The 13,559-nt window shown below is 37.4% G+C and overlaps 1 protein-coding gene across 1 annotated transcript in view; it reads right to left on the reverse strand.

Moving 5' to 3' along the window:
- Positions 1–13,559, reverse strand: part of BTLA (B and T lymphocyte associated) — a 33,010-nt gene that overhangs the window by 15,360 nt on the left and 4,091 nt on the right. Inside the window, exon 2 of the mRNA XM_053565265.1 lies at positions 705–1,025. Coding sequence (XP_053421240.1) covers positions 705–1,025 — 321 coding nt within the window. The remainder of the gene's footprint in view (positions 1–704; positions 1,026–13,559) is intronic.

A 13,559-nucleotide genomic window follows, 5' to 3' on the forward strand; every position in this document is an offset into this window, starting at 1 on the left:
AGTCTTTCACCATTGAGTATAATATTGGCTGTGGAATTCTCATAAATCAAATTTTTTTACTCACCCCTACTCTTCTTTCTATGTGTATTTTTTTATGTTTTATTCAGCTTGGATTTTCCCTAGCTTGACTTCTACCTGTCTTTTTTCAGCTGTTAAAACCTATTAAAGGCCTCTACAAGGGGTAGGGAGACAGTTGAAGCTATGAATATTTCTAGAACGTCATTAGGGTGTCAAGTCATTTGTGTGCTCTAAGCAAATTATAATCTATTAACAAGCATAAAAGCACTACAAACATAACTTCAAGGAATTATACTTAATAAAAAGCAAGGACAAATACATAAAAGAAAAACAGATCAAAGAATATAGAACTATCCACAACTATAGGTGTTCACTTAATTGTAATTTTTCAATATTTTAGTGATCTACTTTTGGATTTACCAAATACATTTTATAACACCTAAAGACATGAGCAATACATTTTGTTATATTTTTATCTTCTCTTCCCTGCCTCATTCACCCCCTCAAAACACACACACCTGCACAAACAGGTGTACAAACAAGCACATGATAATCTCTGAGGTGTGTCCAACTTCTGATGTGCCAAAGGAGTTCAGCCTCTAACACAATCACTTCAGAATCTGGATCCTCCTCTTTTGGAAGCATGATGAGAAAAACATTAGATGGACTAGGCATTGAGAACTCACCTATCACATTAATGGCTGTTGCGTGGCTTGTAATGAGTTTAGATGAAAGATTCACAAAGCAGCGGTATGACCCATTGTCACTAGGAAGCACTGATTCAAAATGTAGAACAAAAACTGAAATATTCTTCTTTTCTTCCCAACTTGTGTGTTGAAATCTGTCTCCAAAATCTGAACAGTTTGTCCCTTTGAGCTTGCACCAAGTCACATTAGGCCTGTCATTACAGTATTTCACAGGGCATTCAAGTTTAAAGGATTTTCCCACTGAGACAAAGTGTATGGATTGTCTTTTAATGTAAAGTTGTACATCACATGATTCTTCTCCTAAAAAATGGAAACAAAACTAAAATCAAATATGTTCTTCTGGAATGACCATATATGCGTATGTGACTTCAATAATTTCTGCCAACCATTTCTCAAGCATTATTCTGTAATTTCCTAGGTAATAGTTTCTATTTATTAATCCTCCTTAACAGAGTTTATGATACATAATAAATATTTGCTTCAAAAATGAAATCATTTAATCCTTCATCTTAGTTCATTTTCTCAGACTACCTGAGACTATAATCTAGAAGTGGTAGGAGTTCATTTGGCTTATGGTTCTGGAGGCTGAGAAATGCAATAGCATGGTGCTTGTGCCTGGCAAAGGCTTTTGTGCTGCATTATTCCATGGCTGAAAGCAGAAGGTGAAAGAGAGCATGAGTAAGAGAGGAGGATAGGAACAAAACTTCTTTCTTTTATCAGGAGTCCACTCCCATGATAGCTAACCCACCCTCATCATAAAGGTATTAATGCTTTCATGATCTAAATTACATCTAAAGGTCCCCCTCTTAATCACAATGACAATTAAATTTCAACATAAATTTTGGAAGGGACATTCAAACATAGCATTCTACCCCTATCCCTACCCCCAAACTCAAGTTCTTTCCACATACAAAATATAGTACATTAGTTCTATCCCATTAGCCCCCAAAGTTTTAACTCATTCCAGCATCAACTCAAAAGTCCAGAGTTGCATCTAAATCAGATATGGGTGAGACTCAAGGCATGATTTATCCTGAGGCAAATTCCCCCCAACTGTGAGCCTGTGAAATCTAAATAAATGTTCTAAGTACAATGGTGGGACAAACAAAAGATAGACATTTCCATTCCAAAAGGGAGAAAATAGGCAAAAAGGAAGGAGTAATGGGACCAAACTAAATCCAAAACCCAACAAAGAAAACAACATTAAGTTTTAGGCTTGAGAATAATCTACTTTGACTCCATTTTCCACAGCTGGGGCACACTGCAGTAGGAGTTAGACACCCAAGGCCTCTGGTGGCCCAGCCCTTACAGTTTTGCTGGTCTCAGTCCATGCTTCAGCTTTCACAAGTTAAGAGACTCAATGGTGCAGCTCTCCCAAGCTAATTCTGCAGGCTGATAGCTCTACAAGTGGGGGTGGGGGAGGGGGAGGGGCCGTCCCACTCCCACGGTTCCATTAAGCTTTGCTCTGGTAGGGACTCTCTGTGGTGGCCCCAATATCACATTTCCGCTCAGCACTGCCTTACTAGGAGCTCTCTGTGGTGCTCTGCCCCTGCAACAAGGCTCTTCCTCGGCCCTCAGGCTGTTAGCAACATCCTTTGAAATCTAGGTGGAGGTAGCTATTCCCCTATAGCCCTTGCATTCTGCAAGACTGCAGTGTTAAGGAGTGGGTGTCGCCAGGGCTTACAAAGTATACCTTCCTGAGCAGTGGGTTGAGCTGTTCCTGGGCTTGCTTGCGCTATGACTGGGGGTGGTCAAGGAGCACTGTGACAGAATGTAGCATAAAGACGGCTTTTGGCAGTCAGTCTATATGTTGGGAATCCAAGAACACAGTGCCAGCATCTGATAAGGGCTTTCAGGCTGTATTATTCCTTGACAGAAAGTGGAAGTGAGTGCATGAGACAGAGAAAGTGGGAGCCAAACTTCAGCCTTTTATCAAAAACCTGATCCTACAATAAGGGTATTAATTAACAAGGGGAGAACCCTCATGACTTAATCACCTCTATAAGTCCTACTTCTTAATATCATCACAAGGGCAATTAAATTTCAACATGACTTTTGGAGAGGCCAATCAAATCATAGCATCCTCTCAACAAAAACGATATGTTAGTATGAACCCTGTTTCACTGGGAAGGAAACTGAGATTGTACACAACTTGCTACAATAATGTGCTAATAATCAGGAGAATTAAGATTTAAACTCATCCATTACTCTATAATTTATTAACTGTTATCCTGTATTGCTTCTTGAGCAGTAATTGGTAATCATTTTCTGTAACCAGTTCTGATATATGCAATTAAACGAAAGACAGATATTTTGGTAGGCAGCCATTTCCCTATAATACTTAGCATGGGAATTTTCTTTACTTCCTTTCAATGGATTTTAGAAATTTTTGTCATGACTTTCTCTATGTAAGATAAGCAACTCAAGATGGCCACCTTAATTTAAGATAGGAAGATAACCTGAATTATTTGTTTCTTTAAGTGAAAGGAAGATCTATTTCTTTTGGAAGTTCTGTTTACTTGCCCAATATACTGGAAATTTGCCTCCCTTTGGGGGAAAAGTTTTTTCCTGGAAATAGATCTTCCTATTATTTTCTTTGAACCTCCAGTTAATAATTGTCAAGTGCCCATAAAATCTGTAGCACAGAAAACTTTCTAAAAATTTCTTATGTCATTGGATAATTTATGTTATTGTTAACTTATCATTAAAGTATTTGCCTTGTAACCTCGGCATCTGAACTTTAACTGAGAACCAAGATACACAAAACAGAAATCTTCTCTAGGCAGCTGAAGGAGATACTGCAAGATCCAAACTTTATCTCAATTTATTCATAATTATTATAATTCCACTATAAATCCCTATTAGGCCGGGGGCATAATTGCATTATATAATGCAGATTAAAAATGATGTTCATAATAAGATTAGCAATAAAACTTTTAATTATGTTTAATTTCATCTTTTTTTTTTTTTTTTTTTGAAGCAAAGAACGGTGCAACCCATTTTGCAAAGAATTTCATCAGAATGGTTACTTCAAAAAAATGTTTTGGCTTCCAAAGGGACAAACTTCAATTACTTAGAATACATTATACATTTTTGTGGAACTTTTTATTCTCTGGTAATTGCTGGACTAATATTGTTCCTTTTGAGGTTCATCCATAAAAAGAGCATGAAAAACAGCATGTATTTACTATAACAAACACAACTCTTTTTGCATCAGTTACATGACATAACTGGTGTATAACAATGTGTATACAAATTGCACAATATTCTACTTTGAATTGGACTCCTTAAGAGCTGGTGAAACAAAAGAAAATAAAGATTTCCTTATTTAAATACTTTGTGATTTGTGTTTTTTACTTTTTCAGTAACGTTAAGGCTAAACACATAGTCCTAAGAGTTATTTCTAAGTTCTTTTTTCTTCATCCTTATAGTTCTTAAACTCTTCTGTTTTCAACTTCTCTTTCTCTCAACAATGTATCTTAATCCATCTACTTCATCAATTGTTTGATTCATATTCAAGCATTCTTCTTAATAATTTCATAGTTATCATAGCTTAGAATGATGTAAGCATAACTGAGATTATAGTCAAAACTGTCTCTAGTGGACAAAGACAGCTAAGGGATTTGCCTGTGATCATACTACGCATAGCTAATCAATGTTGAACTATAGGGACAACTTCTGGCCCCACGTTTCACATATCTGTCTACCTGGAATATTGCTTCACTTTATTTCTAAACTTTTGCCAGCATAAATATTCTCACTTTAAGCTATTTCCTAACACCTAGTAAACCTTTCAACATAATTCCTTCTCACATCTCATCAACCTGTGTTCAAAATGAAACTTGATTGAAGATTTTGTTTTCCTTGGGCCTGGTGTTAGAGGTTATCAAGGGTCGCTGGGTCTGCTCCCTCTTACAGGCCCAGGAGGACAGCACTGGGAAGTGGCAGCCGTATCTTTAAAGTGTGTACATCCTCCCAAGAACACAAAATGAGCAAGGTATGGCTCAGACCGAAGGTTGCAATACCCAGCTCAGAACAGAAGTGCACCCATGAATTCTCCGGCAGAAGACCCTGGTCACAGAAACCCACATGATGCAGAACTGAGGCCTCCTGCCAACAGCCAGCATTGGCTTGTCAGTTCTGTGTGTAAGTCTCTTTGGAAGTGAAAATGGGATCTCTGTCAAGCCTTCATCTGATGGCAGTCTCACAGGAGACCTGAACCAGGACTGGGCAGGAAAAGCAGAACCTCCTTACAACTCTGAGATAATCACAGCACCTTACTCTATCAGAATGTCCACAGAAAGACAAGATAAGGAATTTGCCACTGCAGATTGTGACCAAGAGCCACTGAGACTGCACACCAGGCTGAAAGAACGAACAATATTAACTGCTAGCTCATTATAATACTAAAACCCCACCCTAGGGAGGGATTTCTTCACCATTTTTTGTTCATGGGATGTATAAACTAGCATGATTTTCCACTGCACTTGGGTGCCCTGCACTCACCCCAAACATACCATGGTTTCACTCCTTTTATGCATTTTCATTTTCACCTCCATAAAAACCCCTTAACCCTGCTAATTGGGGAGGTGGATTTGAGATAACCTGTGCTTCCTCCTCCCAGTTGATGTGTCCTCTGAAATAAATCCTTTCTTCCTTGGAAAAAAAAAAGAAAGAAAGAAAAAGAAACTTGAGCTTCCAGGAATCATATTGAGACAAAGGACCAGCAGAGAACTTTTAGAACCTCTGAATGTCTATTTACTTATAACTACCTTAAGACCTCAAACAAGTGCACTTTAAGACTTCCTAATTCAGTTTCTTCTAAAAATTCAGAATTCAAACACAAGCAAACTGAAAGGTAAATTATGAGGATGAGGTTTTCAAAAAATTGAAGAGAAAGGGTAAGATAATTTTCCAAAAGGAAGTGCCTAACAATATAACACCTGAGTGTGGTTAGACTAATGACAAAAATGCAAGGAGGGCCAGAAGCAAAAAGTCCCTTCCTCTCCCTTAAGTTAATAGACCCTCTCAGCTTCCTAACTTCCCTTTTCATTTTCCTGGATGAGTCCATAATCATTTATGGAGCCTATAACTCTGTGCTAGAATCATGAAAAACAATAAGATGGTTACAGACAAAGATCTTTCACCCACAAGGATCTTACCATTTAATTGGTAAGGCAAGATTAACTAACAGGGCACTTTTCTAGAATAAATTTACTATCTATCACCATTCTTTTTCTTTAAGTTTATCTGAGCTGAAAGCAAGGTCAAGGGACCTGTAAGCTAGTTGTTAAAGGGCATAGGAATAAATAAGATACCCTGTTTCCCCGAAAATAAGACATCCTCTGAAAATAAGACCTACTTACAGGAAAGAAAAGATGTCCCCTGAAAATAAGACCTAGCGCATCTTTGGGAGCACACCTTAAAATAAGACACTGTCTTATTTTCGGGAAAACAGGGTAGATGCCTGTCTTTGTATTTTCTAATGGGAAATCAAGATGCCTGACAAATGGGAGAATGAAACAACACTGCAAAGAGGTGCTAACCACTCTGCACGGTAGGCAAGGGATCAACCAGCTGCAGCCACTGGGGCAAAGCTTCATAGAAAGGTTATATTTGAGCAGAATGAGCACCCCTTTGACAATCGGAATAGAGGATGGGGCAGGGGAGGTGTTTTAACATTGAGGAAGTGCAAGGGCAAAGGGTGAGAGTCTCGGAATCTCATGGCAGATTTAGGGAACTAATATACTGGATCATGGTTTTCTGAAATAGTGATATGGAGACCACTGGTTCTTTCAGAATAAGTGGAATAAGCTTGGGTGGTATCAGTTTAAACTTTGCTTATCCATCATGAGAAAATACAGTACCTAATTTTGGGAGGGATATTTACGTAGAGCATGGAGATAAAAACAAGAATATTCATTTAAACATGGTTGTCTCAAATGCTAACAGATTGTATAAACTTGAGATAAACATTCAGTCTTTCCTGTCCTCAATTTCTTCCAAATAAGATGAAAGAACTGAACTATAAAAATAGGAAAATTCTTACCTACCATGCCCCCATTACACAAATACATACAACTTTGCCTTCCTCAATCTATGACTACAATCTCTGTTTCTATTACAGTAGGTTGCCTTTACACTTAGTCATAAAGCTGCCACATAATGCTGGTAGCACACTAAATATCCCTTCAAGCTCCAGCATTCTATCACTATATGCTTGAGAAAAGTGCACAAAGAGCATTAGAGGTACAGAAAAGACCTAGCTATTTGTCCTAGCCAATAATTGACAATGGACTTCTAGAAACATCCATTATGATTCCTAAATATTTTTTCATCAGGATAAGGATCATTCAAGATCAAATTGACTGACATAGGAAATTTTCTTGAAAGGAGAAATGAATAGATGGTGAATGTAGGCTTGCAGGCTGACATTAAAAATTATCTCTGTGCACCAACAAGGTATTATGATTCTTATCTCTCAGAGATTACAACTGATGTTTGTAGTGTAAGAATGAACCACTGAGCCAAATGATACAATTCTACTTTTCTATCTGTCAAGCATGCTAACACTTCTTTTCTGCCTGTTCTAAATTATGCATACACATCTTATGGCACTTGGGAGACACACAAAGCTGCCTCAACGGGTTTGTCTTATCAAACAAACATTTTCTGAAAAGAAATGACAATCATAGTTGCTTTGGGGTGTGACTTATAAGCCAACTATTAGCTATTTTTGTTCCTGATGTTTTTCTCAAACATTCATATCTGATCATAGGGAATTTTCAAAGTTAAAAATGTTAATAATTTCTGTAATTATAGGCAGCAAGAGGATGAAAACCTCAACCACCCTCAGGTTCTTATATAATAAAATGTCCCTTTTTAAGTCATTATAGGGCGGTGCCTGTGGCTCACTGAGTAGGGCGCCGGCCCCATATACCGAGGGTGGTGGGTTCAAACCCGGCCCCAGCCAAACTGCAACAAAAAATATCCCAGCGTTGTGGTGGGTGCCTATAGTCCCAGCTACTTGGGAGGCTGAGGCAAGAGAATTGCCTAAGCCCAAGAGTTTGAGGTTGCTGTGAGCTGTGACACCATGGCATTCTACCGAGGGCGACAAATTGAGACTCGGTCTCAAAACAAACAACTAAAAGTCATTATAGATTTAGAAAGCTTTTCATTTAAAAAATTCTTATGAAAACTACTAGTTAGTTATTACTATGCATATTCTATTGCCAAGTTGTACTTAGTATATATTAGGTCCAGAGTACATAATCTTTAAAAATCTATTTCTCAGGGCCAGGTGAATTGGTTCATGCCTGTAATCCTAGCATTCTGGAAGGATAGGGTAGGTGGATTGCTTGAGCTCAGAAGTTTCAGACTAGCCTGAGCCAGAGCAAGACCCTGTCTCAATAAGTAGCTGAGAGTTGTGATGGGTGCCTATAATCCCAACTACTTGAGAGACTGAGGCAAGAGAATAATCACTTGAGCCTAGGAGTTTGAGATTGCTGTGAGCTATAATGCCACAGCACTCGACCAAGGTAACAAAGTGAGACTCCATCTCCAAAAAAAAAAATCCATTTCTATATAAGGAAAAAATATTTTCAGAAATAATCAAGAACTGAAACAATCATTAAAATGGCCCCAAAATAAATATAGACAGTGAATATTTTCTAGTATCCAACTTCATCTATAAAACCATTCAAGTTAAAAAATATTTGAAAAATACTGTAAGAATACAAAAGGTAACAGCTATTTATTAAAAATTTTTATATCTCCCTAACAATTATGAACTTTGATCTTGTACAGTCTGGTGTAGTAGTTTGTGTAAAACTACTATGTATAAACTATGTCCAGTAGCTAAAAGTGAGTTGTATTAAAACTGAAATTCAGGCCAGGCAAGTAGCACTCTGCAAGGCCAAAGCAGGTGCATTGGTTGAGCTCAGGAGTTCTAGACCACTCTAAACAAGAGCAAGACCCTGTCTCCACTAAAAAAGAAAAAAATGAAAAAAGAAAAACTAGCAAGGGATTATGGTGGGCACTTATAGTCCCAGCTACTCAGGAGGCTGTGGCAAGAAAATTGCTCAAGCCCTAGATTTTGAGGTTGCTGTGACCTACAAAGCCATGGCACTCTACCCAGGGCAACAGAGTGAGACTCTGTCTCAAAAAAACAAAATGAACAAAACTGAAATTCTGCAAAGATACAATTTAGGCGACTACTAAATTGTAACATTAATGTAAAGTTTTATTTCCTTGATTCATTCTTTCATTTTCAAACAACACTTTAAAGAGAATACATTTCAATTGTAAAGATATGAATCAATAGAACATTTCATGTACGAATTAAAGTTGCCAAACAAAAAACATTACACTTTGCAGTTTGGACTCGGTTTCACTGGTCTAAATTTTAAACACAAAAATTCAAAATGGTTGCATAGAATGACAGAAACAGCTCCTGTTCTGCTTCTTTGTAATACCAATCTCTGTGTATTATTATTTATTTAAAAATTGACTGTTCTGAAAGGCAGGAATATGTAGTGCTTTAGAGACTGAGCACACGGTGCTTGGAGCAGGCTCCAGTGATTCTGAATATTAGGAACTTACTCTCAAAATGAATGTAAGTAGCTAAATTCTGAGGCAGATTCTATCACTGGGAAGTCTCTGGAGTTAACTTGCATATACAATGCAAGTTATATCAAAGGACAAGTTCTACAAACATGCTAATTTGAAGGTTGCATACATATTGCTAAAACTCAATGGTAACCATAGTAATTATTTACAATTTAGATCAAAAATATTTTTAGGGGAGCTGTTTCCACCATGCCTCTACTATTATGTTTTGTCTTGACTTTTGGAGAACTTTTTCAAGTTTTTTAATAAACTTTGAATTATATATACATATATATAATTCATATATATTATTTCATATATATATATTTTAAGGGGGATAATATTTTACCGCTGACATTTTTCAGAATTGCTAGCACAATTCTGGTGATAATTAGAAACATACCAACTTTTAGTGGTTTTTAAATTCAGTATAGACAATGTAGCCCCTTATTGTCACCAACATCCAGGGGATGTAAACAGCTCACTGTCTATGACAAGTTAGTAACATGACACTTTCTAGCGCAAAGAAGAGGCAAAAAGATGCTTAGATTGCTCTTCAATTTTGCCATTAGATTTTTTTTTTTTTTTTTGAGACAGAGTCTCCTCAAGCTGTCGCCCTGGGTAGAGTGCTATGGCATCGTAGCTCACAGCAACCTCAAACATCCAACTAGGGCTCAAGCGATCCTCTTGCCTCAGTTTTTCTATTTTTAGCAGAAACAGGGTCTTTCTTTTGCTCAGGCTGGTCTCGAACTCCTGAGCTCAAGCAATCCATCTGCCTTAGCCTCTCAGAGTACTAGTATTACAGGCGTGAGCCACGACTAATGGCCTAGCCATTAGATTTCTATTTGCTTATCTCAGACATGATGTAACTACTCAGAGATTTCAGATCCCCTAGAGGAAGAGAGTCCTTCTGGCCAAATTAATCAGGAAACGTTTCATGGAGGGGGGATTTCTTCTTACCTCCAGCCCTACCTTTAGGAAAATGTGGTCCTCTTCCCATTATCACAGTATAATACCATCATCTGCCCAGTCATCTTGGCCAGAACCACCAAGGTGAGAGCCACCTTGATCTCTATCCTTTTCATTGTCTCATACAAGTTAACCTCTTTCAGCACCTGAAATATCTTCCAAATTTGTTTCCACGACACCGGCGTAATGTGGATCTCATTCTATTCCATGTGAATTATTGTTGTTACGGCCTACTAATTGGTCTCTTACTTTTCAGGCTTGGCTTGGCTTCCCTTTTCCCAACTCAATCCATTCTCAAATCACTGTCACAGTTTATATTTTATTTATTTATTTATTTAAGACAGAGTCCCGCTCTGTCACCCTAGGCAAAATGCCATGGCTTCGTTGCTCACAGCAACCTCAAACTCTTGGTCTCAAGGTATCCTTTTGCCTCAGACTTCCAAGTAGCTGGGCCTATAGATGCCAGGCATGACGCCCAGTGAGTTTTTCTCTTTTTTGTAGAGACAGGGTCTTACTCTCACTCAGACTGCTCTAGAACTCCCAAGTTCAAGCAAAACACATGCCTCATTCTCCCAACGTGCTGGAATCTCAAGTATGAGACATTTTGCCTGCCACAGTTTATATTCTTAAAATGAAAATTTAATTGTAAGATTTTTTTTTTAATCTAAAAAACCTAAGATTCCTGAACGATGTGTCCAGACTTCGTTAAGTGACATTTAGTCCCTACTTCTTATGCAACCTGCCTCTACCCACACACTCCAACACCCAAAGACAACTTGACGTTGCCCCATCCTACACCCTAGCAAATGTCCCATTCTCTTGTGTGTGTGATATGCATCATTCTTTATAACTATGTATGTGTTTGTCTGTTTTTTATGTGGTTTGCCACCTTCTTGATGGCCTGGTACCTATCTTTGTAGGAGATGGCCATAGAAAAGTGTAAAGGGAGATGGTATGATGTGTCCTGAGACTGAATGGAAAGAGGTGCGTGAAGTAAAGAATCACTAGTTGACAGTTTTGACTAATTGTTTCTGTGCAATATGAACTGCAGAGCAGAAACAGCTAAGCCCTTACAGAGGAGGGTAAAAGGCATTGAAGTGAAGAATGTATGTGCCCCAACAGACCCTACCGTGGTTAAGTTGTAACCACTAGAGAAAACCTAGACCTTACAGCCTGTAGGGCGGAAAGGCATGATTTATGTCTGTTCAGGGATGACATAAGAAATATTTAACAAGTGATATTTTGTGGCTACCCACCTACACAAACCAGCTAATCAGAAAGAAATGCCAGCCACAAACAATTGTGCTCTCAAAATGAACGTAAGCAGCTAAATTCTTAGGAAGATTCTATCACTGGGAAGTCTCTGAGTTAACTTGTGTATACAGTGCAAGCTATATCATAAATATATCAGAAATATCTTCTCCGTGGATATTATTTGATACTGATCTTTAGTATCAGTATCTTCCATCAGAGCCAAGGTGGTTACGTGTATAAATACCATCAGGAGCTGAGGAAGGTAGGAAATTCGTGAATTCTCCTGGTTATTTTTTTAAATACAAAACTTTTGTAAAACACCATTAGTTCTTATTTTTAAAGACCATATGCCTTGATTGTAACTATTATTGTGAGGAAACTGTCAACTGAGTTTCACTATTTCTCCCTAAGAACTTATAAATTTATGGAAAATTCAAAATAGTTACCTTCATTGAAAGTTACATTTATGAATGACCTAATAAATGCAGATTACCTTCATTTGAACTAGGGCAGTATTAGAGTTGAACATAGAAATGAAACAAAGTATTTCTGTGACACTAAAGTAATTACTAGAGGTTTAATATGCCATTAATTTTCTGTGACATCAACCAGGATTATGACTTCTATCAGAAGATACTATGATAGATAAACAAGAAACAAAAGCTTCAGACACATGCTGGGAAGCTGCTGAAGGAGAAATATTTACACTAAAGAGAAAAAAAGGCCTCTAGATGATTTTAATGGTATGTCCCACCTTACTCAATCATAGGGTTGGAATGGTGGAGAGGAAGGGAGAGCTGATGGCCATCAGGGAAGGGAAATAATTGCCTTGCAAATTAGGGTTTAGAGATCATGAGGCCGTGGGTTGAGCAAGTCAAGGCAAATCCACACACAGTAATAGCAGCCATATAACCACATATTAAAAATCTTGGGAGAACATCAATCAGGACACCGTGGGAAAACGCTTGCACAGCATCAGAAAGCCCAATGGCACGCTTCCTGTCATAAGCTAGCTGACACACACTCACAAAATCACAAATATGATGACATGAGATTAATATGGGGAGTTCACATCATACAGAAATCACTAATTGGATGTTCTATGCAGTGTCTATCAAACTTACTACTTTCATGCTGTGGTAAATAAATCCATTTTATAAATCAGATTATCCCAGAAGTACAAGTAATAATAAAAATGATGCACATACATGCGTTAAAATGAGAACTTCTATCATAGAAGGTGACCATTGTCAGTTTAAGGAAAACCCTGTGACTTGTGCTCAATATAATGAAAACTGATTGGGCCTCGATTTCTACTGTGAAATGAAAGTATACTCACATACATCTACCTGGCAAACAGCACTTAATTTAACACAAATCATAGAAAAAGAGTGTGTAATAGTATAAAAGTTTTAAGTTTTTTTTCTTCTCTGTGGATAGTATTTGATACTGATCTTTAGATATTTTCTCCCTCTCTAAACACAAAGACACAGACACAGACACACACACACAGTTCCTTTAGCAAAAATGGAACAGGAAAGAACTAATTTCACACTAAGAATGCACAGGGTATAAATCTGTATCTACTTCCGTTATTTAAAAAACAAAGACCCTGAAACAAGAGAATTGAGAGAACTTTCACAATAATTTTTTATTACTATTTCCTCTTAAACTCCCCTTCTTAGCAAAGTGTATCTTCTTATATTTGTACATGAAACCTTTCTTCAAGTTTGCTTTCATATGGTATTAACTTAGCACACTTTAAAGCAAATTCTACTAGGATTAGAATTTCCCATCATTAATGCAATATGACTATTTGGTGGGAAAATTTGAAAATAGATCTCTTCATTCTAATTATATCGATCAATTTAAAACTTTCATCCACATATCCTTTTATCTAATTGGGGATGATTATTATATTCTTTTATCTAAAATCAGTCATACTAGTACTTACCATTACTTTTTCTAGCATTTACTCAAGTTTACAAAGTGTCTGTACCATTT

This window comes from Nycticebus coucang, chromosome 16 (genome assembly GCF_027406575.1).
Source record: "Nycticebus coucang isolate mNycCou1 chromosome 16, mNycCou1.pri, whole genome shotgun sequence".
Classification (NCBI taxonomy): Eukaryota; Metazoa; Chordata; class Mammalia; order Primates; family Lorisidae; genus Nycticebus; species Nycticebus coucang.